At 35.9% G+C, this 17004-nt stretch overlaps 1 protein-coding gene across 3 annotated transcripts in view; it reads right to left on the bottom strand.

Moving 5' to 3' along the window:
* Window positions 1–12379: 12379 nt before the first annotated feature.
* LOC131223319 (cyclin-A2-4) overlaps window positions 12380–17004 on the bottom strand; it is a 30528-nt gene continuing 25903 nt past the window's right edge. For all 3 annotated transcript variants that reach the window (XM_058218681.1, XM_058218679.1, XM_058218680.1), the window contains exons 6-12: window positions 16570–16703; window positions 15399–15474; window positions 14816–14892; window positions 14684–14717; window positions 13769–13918; window positions 13541–13675; window positions 12380–12829 (exon numbers count right to left, since the gene is read on the bottom strand). In XM_058218681.1, the coding sequence (XP_058074664.1) occupies window positions 12776–12829; window positions 13541–13675; window positions 13769–13918; window positions 14684–14717; window positions 14816–14892; window positions 15399–15474; window positions 16570–16703 (660 nt within the window). In that variant the 3' untranslated portion in view covers window positions 12380–12775. The remainder of the gene's footprint in view (window positions 12830–13540; window positions 13676–13768; window positions 13919–14683; window positions 14718–14815; window positions 14893–15398; window positions 15475–16569; window positions 16704–17004) is intronic.

Raw genomic sequence — 17004 nt, 5'->3', positions numbered from 1 at the left:
AAAAGTCACATGTTAGAAGATAATTTAAAAATAAAAAATAAAAATATAATATATCTAGAGTTTAATGGAAGTGTTTTTTAGTCTTCCAGAAATATTAACAAGTGTCCTTTAATCTACCTATCATATTAATGTAATGCATAAAAAAGCATTGGTTCATGTATATTCTCCCGTAACCTTTAGTTTTCGTAAAGGTAGATGAGAAAGTGAAGAATTTTTTAGATCTCCTAAAACATTTATTTCATTTTGTATTTCTCATATATAAATACGTGTGTGTGTGTGTGTGTGTGTGTGTGTAGAATTCTCTCTATGACTCTATAAATAGGCCAAGGATCTATAAGGTGCAATCAAACTCAGAAGGTCACAAAACCTTGTACTACTATTTTCCAAGTTAAAGAAATGCATTGCAACAACAATTTTCTTCTTATTTTTGTATCTCCTTCTTCCTCTTCCCAGATAAATTTAGTATCGGAGCAAGGTTCACCAAGACTCATCCATGGCAGCAAGTTTCAGCAACACCACCTTCAATTATTCACAAAATATGGTGCTCATATACGAAGGAGAAAGCTATTACTATTGTAGCATTCAAATGAAGAATCTCTTCATCTCATAGGACTTGTGGGAGTTGGTGGAAGATGGCTATGAAGCACCAAAAAAATGCAATAGCATTAACAACATGGACAAAGCAAGACAACAAGCATTCAAGGAGAACAAAAAGAAAGATGTCAAAGCTCTAGTTTTTGTCCAATAATGAGTGGGCAAAAGCATCTTTCCCAGAGTCGTGCCTGTAATAACTTCAAAAGATGCATGGGAGATTCTGAAGAAAGAATTTCACCGGTCAGAAAAAAGTGATCACTATCAAATTTCAATACCTGTGGAGAAATTTTGATAATTTGCATATATATGAGGGAATATAAGTCAATTCAAACTTAATTATTTCTCTTATATTTCTGGCATCATTAATCAAATTAGAAGATATGAAGATACAATTTAAGATAAGAAAATTATAGAAAAGGTTTTAAGAACTCTCCCTGTAAACTTGATCATATAGTACTTGTCATCGAATAATCTAAGGATTTATCTAAGTTAAGTTTACATAGCTTATGGGTTCTCTTCAAGCACATGAACAAAGGATGAACATATTCATGGAGCAAAGTATTGAGCAAGCTTTTCAGTTCAAAATAAATATATCAAAAAAAGAATGTGGAAGCAAATGAGAGAAGTTAAGAGGCACATCCAAATCAAATATGGTAATTTGGAAGAGGTCGCGAGAGGACAAACTTTAACTATGGTCGTGGAAGAAGCAAATGAATGTCTGATTTCAACCATCAAAGAAATTCAAGAGGTAACAAGCAAATTAATTCTCAATGCTCTATTTGTAAAATAATAATAATAATAATAATAATAATAATCATATTGATAAGAAGTATTAGTACAACAAGTGCAACATATGTGTGTGTTTGTGTGTGTGTGTACATTTATATACATATACATATACACGCCACATGAAGCAAAATTTTCTGAAATGATAGAAAAATGAGAAATTGTCTTTGAATACTCAAGAAGAATCAAATGATATTTGGTATTTGGATAGCGATTGCAGTAATGACATAATAGGAAATCGGAGTTATTTTGTTGATTTGAATGAAGGAATGCATTCTCAAGTAAATCTTGGAAATGAAAACACCCGGTCAAGGGTTCAAGTGGATCCTTACTCTTGCTCGGGTGATAGACTCTCGGGAGTTTCAACACCCAGTCAAGGGTTCGAGTATCCATAGGTGGTGAAAACCCCCTACAGCGTGAGTGTGTGGGGGTGTGTGTGTGGGTTTTTAATATTTTTTAAAAAAAAAAAGGTAAATCATGGAAATGAAAAAGTTCAAAATATGTAAGGAAAATGAGTTATAGCCGTACAAATAAAGATATGTAATCCTAAACATATTTAGGATGTTTTTTATGCTCTTATTTTGGATCAAAATTTATTAAGTATAAGACAATTGATTCAAAAAGGATATTCGATCAATTTTGATAAAGATGAATGCGTGATCTTAGATAAGAAGAATAAGCAAATTATGATTGTAAAGCCCTAGAACTTGCTATCCGAGTATAACAACCCAAGTCTCGAGTTCGTGAGCATTAACTTAAACATGAGTCGCGCGTGGGAGGAAATTCCCACATGTTTCCACGGTCTAGTTAACATTTGGCTCAGAACTCACAATTAGAGTCGCGGTTAATCACATAGCAGTAATCAAAGGCAGTTATAATTATAACCAAATGTATAAATCACCATCCAACAACTATATAAGTCAAATCCTATAACCGAGAAGATACAACACAATGTCCAAAATGTAGAAAGCATAAGATAACAAAAAAAGAAAGGAAGTGAGCTCAACGACTCTCAACACAGCCCTACACTCCCAGTTGCGCTCTCCAAGCACCTCGTCCAACTCCTAGGTCACTTGTGCATATTAAATAAAAGGCATCAGAGGCTTATATAGTGAAGAAGTATCCCCGAGATTATACCCATGGCATAATAACCAAGTATGAAACCACGACAAAACAATCATGTATACGTACAGGTTATATATGTTATCGATGCACGCAATTGAGAGATGCAAACATGTCAACACAACAAGTATCCACATGAATTAAATTCTAATCAAACATGCCAACACATAAATTGGACTCTAAGATTGGGGACAAGCATAGGGCTGACATGTGAGTGGCCCCTCGTGGCTAATCAGTCGATAAAAAGTACAAGAAAGCATGCCTACATTGCTAGTCAACGGGTAAAATTTTCAACAGAAAAAGGATACCCATAGTGTACTAGTCAGCTAATAAAATGACTAAAAGTACAACTCAACTGATTAAGCACTTGAAATAGCTCTCATTCATCGGATGTGTATTTTCAATCAAATCTATTTTGCTTACAACAACAAATTCATAATAAATTGGCCTATTTAACTATGCAAGCTGTGGAAGCACAATCATTGGCATGTGAGACCCATAGTGAGCTAACTACCCACCAGTAAAGTACATTGATGGTACACCCATACTGTTAGGCACCAGGTAAAATCATCATGCTCTGGAATGTGTATCTACAACCGAATGAGACCTAATTTAGCGGTAAACCAATTTGTACTAATCCAAGTTAGAGATGCGTGTCCAGCTGACATGCGACACCCATAGTGAGCTAACTAGCCGATAGAGTACATCGGTGATACACCCATACTATTAGGCACCTAGAAAAATCTTCATGCCCACAAGATACGTATTTTCAACCGATGTTGATCCTATTTACGATTAATAGTTTGGATCACGTGAGTCTCCATAATCACCCATAATCCCTGTGGATATCCCCAACGATCACACCTACAGCATCTTAAGTCATAATTGTCCCCGTAGGCCAGTAACCCTCTTCAATTATTAACGCAAAGTACTCTCCCTTATAAATAATTTTCCTTATTTAAAAGTCTAGTCACAGACACGCAACAACGAAAAGGGATTTCCCTAGGAGACCATAGAAGGGGCCAACCATAAAACAAAACTTGTCTGAAGGTTCATTTTACTTCCATTAGATCAGGCCACAAGTCCAAGGCATGGTTCCCACAATTCGTGATGGAAACCTTCTCATCCACAAGACTAATTTATAATACAGCGGCTAATTTATATGCAAAACTCTTATAGATGATGGATAAATCAACTCAATACAGTATAAGACAACCATTTCGGCATCTAAGCAACCTTTTTTTTCTTTTTAATGCCTAAAACCTTTATGGCTAGCCCCTTCTTGAAGGGTATATCTTCACCTGATTATTGTTAGGGTCTCTAAGCTCTGAACGTTCCAACGTGGGCAACTCATGATAGCAACAGCTTCTACTGTTGTTGTCCCAGGAAAATTAAAATAAATCTAATCCTAGCAACATAGACTATAGGTAGAAACGAAAAATCTAATCACTTGAGAGGGTGGGATCAAAATTAGAGTGGCTCTATAAATTAATGATAGGTTACATGATTATTATTGTGCATGTTAACATACTCTTCTAGAGAGTTAAAAAGTTTTTACATAAAGCATGCACATCTATGTCAAATAAGATCATTCATCAACCAAGCTTACATCTCGCTCAATCATCTAACATATACATGGACTTAAATAAGTGCATTAATATATTATTCACCATGCAAAATATGGTTCATAATTTAAACAATTTATAAGTGCTTGTGTATCATCCAGCATATGCTAGCGGAGTATCAAACTTCTTCATATCACTATACACACACTCTAGCATAGGATCTCTATAACCTATATTAAAATACTTATGTACTGTATAGCATATCCATGCAAATGGGCTAGGTTCAAAAAATGAACCGGACTATTCATGATTAGCCCTAGCCTAATCTGGCCCAAACACCGGGCCAAGATATCAAGCTCTAACACAACCTTTGAGCCTATTTTAGTGGTTGAAGCCCTGACCATTTAGGGCGAGGTCAGTTGAGCTAGGCTGAGTAGCCTGGCCCATTGCCACTCCTAGTACACAAACATTTTTTGTATACCTATCACTTCATTTGCCGGTCCTTTAGGGCAAGGTTGATGGAGCTAGGCAAGGTAACTCATAATCTTGTAATTAGATAATCTTGTCATCTAAAAAAGTTGAATATCTTTTATGTCCTACATAAGTCATAATCTTGTAATTAGATAATCAACTAATATCTACTTTAAAACATTTTAAAATCTAATAAAATTAATAACAATATCTAATGTGAATATATATATATATATATATATATAATAGAATTAGTTAATACTAAGCTACAAATCCAAAAATAATTAATTATCGCATCATATATTGGTATTTCATACCTTCGTTAAAAATATTAGTAATAGAATACTTTATGAAATGCCCTTGGATAATTAGGTAAGCAGATACGGATAATATTATTAGTATCCTACCCAGTTAATTAGAAGTAAGGCAATTGGATTTTTGTAAATTTTTTTTAGTTCAGGTAAACATCCCATGTCCATGTCCTATTTTCTTGAGTCAAGTAAGTTGGATAATTTAATTGGGCTAATTTCTTTTTTCAAATTCTATACTAAAATAATATAAGTGGACCATCATTATTATTTTATAATATTTATTTAAATATAACCGAGTGAATTTAAAGGCAAGAAAAAAAGAGATAAATTACTTTATAATCATTTTTTTCGAGCCAACGCACAATTTATATGCTGCATTCATCGTGACAATTTAAGCACACCAGACAAAAATATGCAACATCCAACCCAACCATAAAGCATGGCCCACCGTATGGATGCCGTGGAACTGAAAAAAATCAGCCCAGGCAATTCATATGGTGAGCCGCGAATGTATATTGAAATGTCTACAATTGGAAGATTCTCAACCATCCGATTCTTTCTACGTGTAAGTCTCATTTGATTAGCGTCAGGGATCTCGGATGCCTGCCATGTGGCTTTCGTATAAGCCATGAGTCTCCTGGCAAAGTCCAAGCGAGCAAGCAGCAGGATGTTGAACGGTCCAAATTCAGCCAGCATGTCCTCCAACAATTATAAAATAAAAATAAAAATAAAATTTTCAAAAAGAACGGCCCAAATTAATGGAAGCTTTGCTAGACCGAAAATATCAGTAGAATAAATTAATATGCTGGGTGCACCCGGGAGCGGATTAGGTGAGGCCCTGGCCACACCCAACATGGTACGTCCCTGAAGGTAGGGCCCACCTTGATGTATGTATTGTAAATCCACGCCGTCCATCCGTTTTAGCAGCGCATTTTAGTTTGTGAGACCAAAACGGAAAGCAGATCCAAAAAGTAGATGGATCACACCAAAGTAAAAAGTGATGATTGACCATCAAAGACTTCGTGTGGGCGATAAAAATTTTAGATCAAACTGAAATTATTATATTTTTCCCTTCATGTCTGTATGACTTTATATACAGGTTTGATGAAAAAAAACAAACATTTTTATGGGGATTAATGTAGGACCTGGGAAGTTTTTAATGGTGAGTGTTTAACCATAACTGTTTCCTACATTGTGGTCCACCTGAGATCTTTAACATCTTTAATTTTTGGATCATAAATTAAATTTATCTGAAAAGGTTGATGGACGGCATGGATATACAATATATACCTCAAGGTGGGCCCACGTTCAGGGCCGCACCTAACGGATAACAGCACGACGTATTATTATATTCTGATTCAGTGGTGTCGTATCTACAGAAACTCCCGTGCAACCTACCTTATATTGCACGCATGCTAAAGGTTAATGTGGATCAGGATCGTCCATCTAGTCGTCCATATAGTGGATGGATTAGAACTGAGAAACCAAACTGACCCAATAATCAAAAAGAAAAAATGTAAGACGGTCCAGATAATAGGAGTTTCAGTAGTGAAGACTCTACCGCAATCATTTTCCCACGTTTAAAAGACTGACCACTCATAAATATCGAGCTGACAAGGCTATGAGCTGGACCCAGAGAGCTTTAATGCTTATCACGTGAGTGGGGTTGGGCCCACCTTTGAAAAATTAAAATCGAGGCCGTTTAAAACGTGACAGTAGGCAACTAGACAAGAAGCGGATTGGCTGGTGTACCACGCACCACCAATCTAGCTGATGTGGGCACGTGTCGTGCGCTGACGCTTCTTGAGCTCGAGTTGTACGAACGGTTTAAAGGAGATCAACGTTACATGGGCCATCACGATGTATGTGTCCTATCCAAGCCACCCATCCATTTTTTCTTACTATTTCATGGCGTTAGCCCAAAAATTAGGTAAATCCAAATCTCAAATGGACCAAGCCATAGGAAAGAGTGGTGATTGAGCAATCACCATTAAAAAAAATTTAGGGCCGATAAAAGTTTTGAATTAAGCTGATATTTTTTTTCCTCTTCATCCGGGTGTGAGTAACGTAATCAATAGATTGGATGACAAATAAACATTACAGTGAGCCCGATGAAGTTTTTAATGGTGGGAATTCAATCGCCACTGTTTTCTTGTGGTGTGGTCCACTTGCCATTTGGGTCTCCCTAAATTTTGAGTTTATGTGCTATAATGATCTGAAAAACTAGATAGACGGCTTGGATAAAACAAATATATATTATTCAGGGCCTGCAGACTACTGGCAGTAGCTCCAGCGTCCCATGAAATTATCCTACAAAAGCCAAGCTTTAAACTGGTAAGAAAGAAAATGTGGCCGAAAATGTTACAAATTTTCATTATTCTATTATCCTTCACACTTCATCTTAATTATGAATACTAGGAATTTATTAATGATACTAAAAATAGTGAGAGTGTTAAGTGCTAACCATCGGTATTGATGTCATAAAGGATTAGATTGATTAGTAATAAATGAGCATTAAGAACAAAACGGAACTCTTTAAGTAATATTGAAATATATAAAGACAAAATAATTGCTAAGGGATTTTAATAAGTAGAGGTATTAATTTTAAAATACTTGTCATTTTGTATAAAAAGAAAGTGTTGTGGTTTTTACAAACGAACCAAAGACTTACTCAAATATATTGGGAATCTTATCATTAGAATCGATTGAATATGCAAGGAAAACCTCATTGGCTGCCTTAATAGTAGTGAGTCCACCTGGGCTACACTTTCATAATTGAATTGTATCATAAAAAGTGTAAAATAGTGTGGCTTTATCTGCCGTGGAAGCATAATATGTGGGTTGTCTTGAGGCCGCACATCAAATGATATGGCTTTAAAGTCCTTGGTATAGAATCGTCGAGTATCTATATAACGCGTTCACGCATGGCAGGAAATGAGGGATCCACTCTTTAAAGGTCGCTCCATCACACTTATTATAAAGCATATGTCTTCTATCAACCCCAATGAAGTACTAGATTAGTGGAAGTTTTAGTCTAATTTAATTTATATTATACAAACATTTAGAGGTTTGTTCATTTTGATGATTTTGTTATTCAATTTTTTTTTTTTCTCTCTCCTTCAATTTGAACATTTGTTTTGAATAAGTGAAATCTTTGGGTCTCATTAGAAACATAGAGGGCTCCTAAAAAAATAGTATATACTTGGAGGTAGGCATGTGTGATCACGTTAGATGTATAATCTCCATAGTACACTTCAATGTCTTGGATATATGTTGTTGGATTGCTAATATTCATGACCATGATTTGTTCTACTTTAAAAGATTAAATGTTGTGATGACTATTATGATTAAACCAGATCTAACAAGTGTTGGTGGGCATCGAGTTGAGTCCAACCGGATTGTGTCCAACTCGACTCGATTCAATTTTTCAAGAACCTGACCTAAACTCGATCCGATCCGGGACCGAGTCTAGCAGGGCTGACTCGATCTGACCTGAATCCTTCCTAGCCTGACCTGAACCGAGTCCGACTCGGTTTGAGAAACCGAATCGAGTTGGATCGAGTTGAGTCTGTCCAGTCGATTCGGACAGGGATAAATCAAGATAGGGAGAGAGAGGAAGAGAAAGAAGGAGATGTGGGAGACCAGAAGAGAAAGAAGGAGAGAAAGGATGAGAGAAAGAATGAGATGTGGGACATCAAGAGAGCAAGGAGGAGAGATGGGTGGGTGCGGCGCCTCCTTCGAGTAGAGAAAGAGGGATTAGGGTTCGTTCAGTTCGAGACGAATAGAGAGATGGGTAGTAAAAAATAAAAAAATAAATGTAAAAAACTTATATATAGGACCGGATCGGATTGATCCGGATTGACCATGATCCAAACTCGATCCGATGTACGATCGGATCTGAGCGGTCCTACTCAATCCGCACCGATCCAGGCCTTCGGTTCGGTTCGGATAGAGTCGAATTCTGCCCAGCTCTAAGTGTTGCTCATATCATCCAACAGTAGTGATTTTATTCTAGTCAATACTCATTAAGAAGTTTCAAATAAATATATTTTGTAAAATGTTTTAACAAAAATATTCTTTTACTGATCATTATCAATATAGCGCAAGTGGAAGAATGTAACACCTCCATGGTCACGCACATCAGAAAATGAGGGCCTCACAATTGTTGGATTAATTAAATTAAGCATACTGGTGAACCCCACTTAAGTTGTGATAAACTCATATATGTATAGGGGTGGTACGCTTAGATTGTGCCATGTATGCACAATATTTCAGATAGATATAGATTTTATCCTATGTGAAAATTTTTTTAAAAAAATTGTGATAAGTTGAACTATTTCTAACCTTTTTTATAAATGCAGATCTTAATCCTCTCACACATACATAAAATTCATGTCCCATTAAAAGGATTTTATAAAGGTGTTACGTATGGAAGATCAAGGCCCAACGTAAGAAGATTCAAGTACAACATCAACATTGACATCAAGTGGAGGAATATCTTTACATTTAGGTATGTGATTAAGATTAAGTTCATATTAGCTCAATAATTTATGCTTAGGCAATCTTATATTCTGCAATTCAGTCTAATAGTGAAATCAATGATTTGTGAAAGTGGAGTTGTTTGGCACCACTAAAAATCCTCAATTTTAATTATAGGGTGGTTTAAAATCTAAAATTTTCACTCTTTTTCAATTCTAAGCAGGACATGTGCTTGAAAAATTAAGGATTTTGAGGTATTCTCCAATGGTCATAACTACCACCTCCTCCTCTCTTAGGGCATGTTTGTTTTTTCCCATTTCTTGCGTAACGCAAAGTATATGAGCCGTCACTAATATTTAATGGTGTTTATTAAAATAAGAATTACATTATATAAATTGAGAGTCACATTATAAGTTTATCATATTTAAATTGTAGTCAAAATCATTTGATGTCATCAAAAATGTAAAGTGAAAAGTAATCATTGCCCATTTCCAATCATTTATTGATATAATTAGATAAACAAATACACCCTTAGGGTATTTACATTCATTCATAGCATTGGGTACTTTCACATGCATTCATACCATGATGATGGGTTGCTACATAAATTCAGCGTATGCAATCATAATGTGGGTCACACTATAGAAAAAAATGATAACCACTCAAAAAATATGTATAAGATTTTGTTTCAATTATAAAATTAGTAGACCAACTTTTATAGATTACCAAAAGATTGGAATTCTCTTCTTCTTTTTTCTTTCTTTTTTTTTTCTTTTTTGGATGGGGGAGGAAGCCTATCTTACAATGGATTTAATGTAAAAATCATCTTATGTTACATAGCATGTCATGCTGAGAATATTTTAGAGCATTTAATTCATCATTTTCATTATCCCATGAATATATCAAAAATTAATTTCAAAAATCATTGAGTCAAAAACTAAACTTCCAAATATAATTTTTGGAATCTAAAATTATAAATTTAGGATTTAAATTCCATGCTCCCAAACAATCCTTGGAATGATCATCTTAAGTTACATATCATATCATGAATATTCATCACATTCATCATCCCATGAAATTATTAGAAAATAATTCCAGGATGCCCAGCGTCAAAATCCAGGCTCCCAAATAGAATTTCTGAAATCTAAAATTTTAAAGCGAGGATTTAAATTTTATGTTCCCAAGCAAGCATATCTTACAATGAACTTATTGCAATGATCATCTCATGTTACATGATATGTCATGTTCAGAATATTTTAGAGTATTTAATTCATCACATTCATTATCTCATGAATATACCACAAAATAATTCCAATGATCTTTGAGTCAAAATTCAGGCTCCCAAACAGAATTACTTAAATCTAAAATTTTAAATCCAAGATTTCAACTCCATGCTCCCAAATGAGCCCTGCAATGTCTTATGTTACATAGTATGTCAAGCTTAGAATATTTGAGAGCATTTAATTCAACCCATTCATTATCCCATAAAAATACCACAAAATAATTTCAAGAAACCGAGAATAAAAACCCAAGCTCCTTTACAGTATTTCTGAAATCTAAAATTTTAAATCAAGGATTTCATTTATTTGCTCCCAAACAAGCCTTTAGAAAATCTCCTTGGACTTGGATGCTCTCATTTTTTTTAATGGGAAAACATATGTACACATGAAATGAAGGTCAAAAACTCAACTGAGTCAACTCATCTCTATGGATCTTTTCGATCCAAGTCATTAGTAAAATCACCCACCAGACTTTATTTTTATTTTTTTTTTGGGTAAAAGAATTTAGCATGTCTCAACTCAATGCGACTCACAATTGCTCTGACCGGGTCACTCCCCTGGTACTTTTTCAGCAGAGTAGAAGGGTAGGCTCAAAGGCCCTGACCTTCAAACAGGACGTGTCTAACCAGCACCACGCACGCTAGATATGTATTCACTTCAGCTATTTTATATATTTTAACTAGTTAGGTATTTTAAACATTTATTAGTACCATAAATATTATTAACTTGACTATAAAGAATCCAGTCAAGTAAAGACTGTCTGGGTCTTCGAGTCGACCCAACCCAACCAAGCTCCATGTTGAGATGAGTTTTCAGGTTTTTGAACCATGCCAGCGATGGCTTTTTTTTAATGGAGGTTGGTGATATGTTCAACAAACGGAAGTAACAATCTCTACAGTGTAGCCCTTCAAAGACTGGTAACAACATCCAAGTTATGCCTCATGGAGCCTTGACATGAACGTTCAAGCCCAGCCCATTAGTTGCTATGTCCACAGCCCAACATTTGCATAGCCTTTAGAATGCCCACTGCATATATATATATATATATATATATATATATATATATATATATATATATATATATATATATATATATATATGCCCAACATTTGCATAGCCTTTAGAATGCCCACTGCATATATATATATATATATATATATATATATATATATATATATATATATATATATATATATATATATATATATAAACAACCATAAGGCTGGCCATTACAGCCATCATTAATTATTGAATACCTTGAAGGGCCCATTTGGATACCCCCCTGATGGATCCATCAATCCTCCCATTGGAACCCCATCCTGTCCAAAAATTGTGAGTGTTTGGTTGGATACAAGCCATATGAAGGAGCCAGAGCATAGTTCAAAAAAACTCAACCCAACTCAGTGTCCAATCAGATCGGGTCGACTCAGAGACTCAAAAGAGTCTTAAGATGACTCGACTTGATATTTTAATATATAAATCAAAAGCAATTGGAGTGCAATAAATATTTAAAATCAATTTTCAGTCGGATTTTTAAAAAATAGTAAAAATTAGGCAACATTTGATGACTGAGTTTTCCAGTTGACTCTAAGGAGTCTTGCTGAGTCTGAACCGAGTCATGCTCATTTCAAGTCAGCCTACTGAGTTTTAGAACTATGATCCAGAGCATATGACTAGTCCTGTCATTTTGCCAATGTAGAAACACAAGAAAATGGATTTCCCATGTCTCATGTTCTCTAGAGCAGAAGAGTGCTTGGAAAATGCTGGCTGATGAAACTGTAATAAAATGATGACATTAGAAACTGAATGATGCTTGGGGTACATTAACTACCTTTTAACAGTTACATTCTCTCGTTACAAGCTGACGATGATTTATCTCTCGACCACCGTTCAATGAATTTACATCATGAGCTAGAAAAGCTTGAAATAGATTAGATATTTAGCATTTAATTTCAAGCTAATCAGCACCCGCATGCCTTCATCTTTCTTAAACAGCACGTTACATGGACAAGGTCTGGAAGAACCAGAAGCCATAGGACAAACAACAATGGAATATTAGAAGTAGATAATGGGCATTCCATGTCAAGAGACTACTGGAAGCCTGAAAAAGAGACGACTCATTATTCTGATAGCAATATGTTAACAGTTGGAATCTGCTCTGTATTTGTCAGAAGAGCGTTTCGGGCAGTTTCGGAGAAGACAAAGCCGCCACAGACTTGAACTGCCAATGCAACAACACACACCATGTGAATATAACACAGTTGTTTGAGTTTGTTGTGCTGATGCTGGACTAAATCGGGAACCAGAACCATCCTGAACCCAAGCCAACTCAAGACTCAGTTAAGAACGCGATTAATTTTTTGGCACCCAAAAAGATTGTGTAGTTTGTTTTCTTTTAACTTCTCAGGTACCGAGATCAAGTTCTTCAACTTAATGGAGTCCCACTTACTTGTCTGAGTTTCTCAAGGGTTCAACACATCTTGGTGGAACTGAGTCCGACTCAGCTACCTTCTCAGAGATTTGCCAAGCCGACTCACAGCTAGCAAACAGGTGAGACATCCACGGCATGCATCAGGAGGATCACAGAGTTCAACAAAGTTGCCAAATGTCCACATTCAAAAAACATGTGAGACTTGCCTGACGAGCAGACTGCCTATTTCTGAGCCACATCACACAGGGGAGCCCACCTGATGCACGGCTTGGATGTTCCACGGTGTCAGTTCAGCATGCATTGCTGCGTGGAGGTGAATGTGGCCTTGGCAGAAAGTTTTTTCTTAAGCACTAGTAACAATTACTCTTCGAGAAAATCCTAACCAAACATAACAGGATCTCAAAATCTAAGTAGATGAAGCATCTAACAAGACCCAAGCAGAAACTATAAATAAAAGCAAATGCAGTAATCTCATGTTCCAGCCAACATAGAATCACATACCTTCTGTTGCCCATACTTTTCGCGTATGGCATTGTGAGGAGAAGCCTTGGAATTCAATCGCAAATCTTGCATAGCAAGAACTGTATCTTTCAGATCCACTGCCTTATACTGTGTATAATGTTCCAGAGTCAAACTCTGCAAGAAATATTAACACACCCATTACCCATGTTCAAGAGGTGTAAGAATAAAGCAATCAGAAGCAAAGAAAAGGCAGAAATGAATGCACACCCATGGGTGACCAGATTGATCGAGTGTCCATCTGGCGAGGAATACAGCAGATGCGGCAATAAGAGAAGGAAGGAACTTGAGGAACTCGTACTCGACCAGTGTCAGTTCTGCCAGATAACAGGCCAAGAACTCCAATGCAAGCATGGGAACCTGCAAGTTGGAGTAATCAATTTAGCGAACTTCTCCTTTTTGAGGGGAATGTCCTATCTTGATGCAGCAGGAGAGTCGGGACATGAATTTTGCTCTGATTCACTCGATCCATCAACTCTATACAGGTGGAGCCATGGTCCCGAGATCTGGACTGTTGATAAGATGGGACCTATTGTGGATGATGGGCCCTCTCAAAATTTTCCAGATTCAAAGATCCTAACCCTTGAATGAGCAGAGACTACAATAGTGGTTAAGGAAACAAAAAGCAAGAATCTGGAAAAGTGGCAAATGATTAGATGGTTAGGATCTTCTAATCTTGAAGATTTTTGGGGCATATACCCCAACCACTGGTGGCCATCAGATCGACAGTCTGGATCACCACATCATGGAACCAACATGTAAAGAATGAACGCCATCAGCAAGTATTAACTCTGATGTGTCAAGACTTGGTATTTATTTATACAAACAGAACCATGGTTTTAAATATCATAAAAAACCAAGTTGATTCAGTTACAGTCTTGAATAAGCCAAATCGATTTCATCCTGATTCAGCTTGTTTCAGTTATTTGCAGCCCATTTAGGCTCTGGACCAATCTGGACAGATTGAAACTTAGTAAACTCAGTTTCAATCTGGACAGATTGAAACTTAGAAAGGAGTCATGGTCCAACACTAAGATTTCAAGTTTTAAGTATGAACAGAACTACAATATGAACTCTTTTCCCCCTCTAAACTTAGGACAGCACTGAAGACACCCACTACTGTACCCCGTAAGATGCCTGTGCTGCTCGAAGGAATCTCCTGAAAACAAAAACCGGGAGCTGTATTAGAAATTTCCAATGATACATGGCAAGATAGAAATCATTGGAGATATTCGAGACTGGAAATGATAGATTCACCTGAGAAATGTTTTTGTGGTGGGTGCTGATAGCTGGAAGCCCAAATAGTTCAGTACTTGACTCTCCATCTTAAGCACCTGTTAGTTTAGTGACATGGTCAGGGGATCCTAGGCATCCATACACATGAGGTGAACAGTTCTGTTCAATCCAAAAAAAAAAAAAAGGCTTTGGACACAGGTCACAGAAATATCCAAGCAGCTTATGACGTGAGCCTTTGTTGTTTATTTCGCATGGCAACTGAACACTCCATGAACATTTGTACTAGGGTTCTAGAGTTATAATTTATTTAAATTAAAAAAAAAAATAGTACAATGACTGGTTCTTAAAATATAAGATATCTGTTTGTTAGGTAAATTACTTAATGCAGCCAATCTGTTATATGGATCCATGCAAGGGTATGCACTACTAGATATGACTTGCAAAAGTAAATTTTCACCTATTGCAAGATTGCATGAGTAATAATTCAAGGGGCAAAATAGTCATCTGTTGTTTCGGTCACTGAGGCTATCGTTGTTTATTGGATAAAACATGGATATGAGTGTCCAAAATTAAGCCAAGGTCAAATAGTCTGCAGTGAGCATACCTCTTCCTTTGTATAGGTATTGTCCGTGATCAAGCAGAATTCTTCCACACGAGGAGCACAAATTTCTTCGTACTTCCTACAAGTCATCACAAACATGATCTGGAATTTTAAGTAATTAGAAGGAAAATAGATTGCAAATACAAACATCCAATCTTTTTATCATCATGATAATAATATGCTTGTATTTCTAAAATGCACACATCCTGCTGATTATCTAGGGTTGACGTTACCAGAAATAAATAAATTCTTGGTAGCTCCAACAGCCTGACACATTTTTTACAATGATCATCCTTATGGATAAGGATGAAGGGAGACAAGATAATAGAACTTGAGCATACTATCCTAAGGAAATGATGCTATAACAAAAACAAGTTCTATGAGAAACTTATTTCATGTTTGTCTATTACACGGTAGCTCAACTAACCGCTCTGGTGTTCATTGCAGAAAAGACACATAAAAGAGAAAATCAATAAAAATAAAGAAACCCTCCTTTCCATGAAGAGGATATAACAAGTTTTTATTTTTCAAGTCACCCATTTTATTGGGAGGCTCTTTTAATTAAAATGAACAAAAAATACAAGCTAATATTAATCAGAAAAGAATAAAAGAAATGGAACCAGAACATTTCGCAAAAACAGTCTAAAATGACGAAAATAGAGAGGCTTCAGACCTGTTCCATTACAGGAAGGTTTCGGCAACTTCAGATGAAATTGATAGAGTAAGCAGAATGTAGCCAGATGGATATTTAAGCAAATTCATTTAGGTCAAACTTAATGGTGACACCTTCCTAGTTTGCATGGGATTATATGATTTCGGTATTTAAGTGAGTTAACTTTACTAGAAAAGTAAAGATTTGGGAGCTTCTTGTTTCTTGATTCATTTTTCCATGTATCTTATGCTCTGCATCCTTTTCCCTTAATAAAACTATGAAAAGAAGAAACAACATAAAATAAGCAGCAAGTTCGCATTGGATTTACAATGCACTAAATTCACTCCACATTTCAAAAGAAAATATCTTCTCATCATAACCATTCATGCAAACAATAGAACAAGTAACTCGAAAAAGGTCTCAGTTGTTAACAAGCGTCCCATGAAAATGTTCAATTCTACAATTTTGATGCTTATTCGAACTTAAAATGTCGTCAAAATCTGGGACGAAAAGAGAACTTACGAGGCAATTAGCATGCAGGTAACACCAAGCAGCTGGAGCTTTTGTCTTTCAATGTAGTTTTGCGAGAGAAACCGGTCGATGAAATATATCGTGAGGTAAAGTGTATCTGGAACAAGCTTATACTCCTCAGAAACCTGAAACCAAAACACACGTGATTAGTAACAGAACCATTCAGCACCAATTGTGTTCCCAAAAGACAGTAAATATTTAAAATTGAACATTTCCAATCCAAGTAAATATTGCAATCAAACAAATCTTGCAAAGTTGCCAACCAGCCCATAGTGCTATACTTAATTACTCTTACTTTTGCCTTGCAAAAAAAAAAAAAAACCCTGCAAACGCAACTCTTTTTTTTTTTGCAAGGTAGAGCCTTTGATCACAATTTCTAATATTTTCCCATAACCAAGTTTATATTTAACACTTATCAGTGCCGTT

Source organism: Magnolia sinica, chromosome 13 (genome assembly GCF_029962835.1).
Source record: "Magnolia sinica isolate HGM2019 chromosome 13, MsV1, whole genome shotgun sequence".
Classification (NCBI taxonomy): Eukaryota; Viridiplantae; Streptophyta; class Magnoliopsida; order Magnoliales; family Magnoliaceae; genus Magnolia; species Magnolia sinica.
This window is presented reverse-complemented; position numbering and strand designations above follow the sequence as displayed.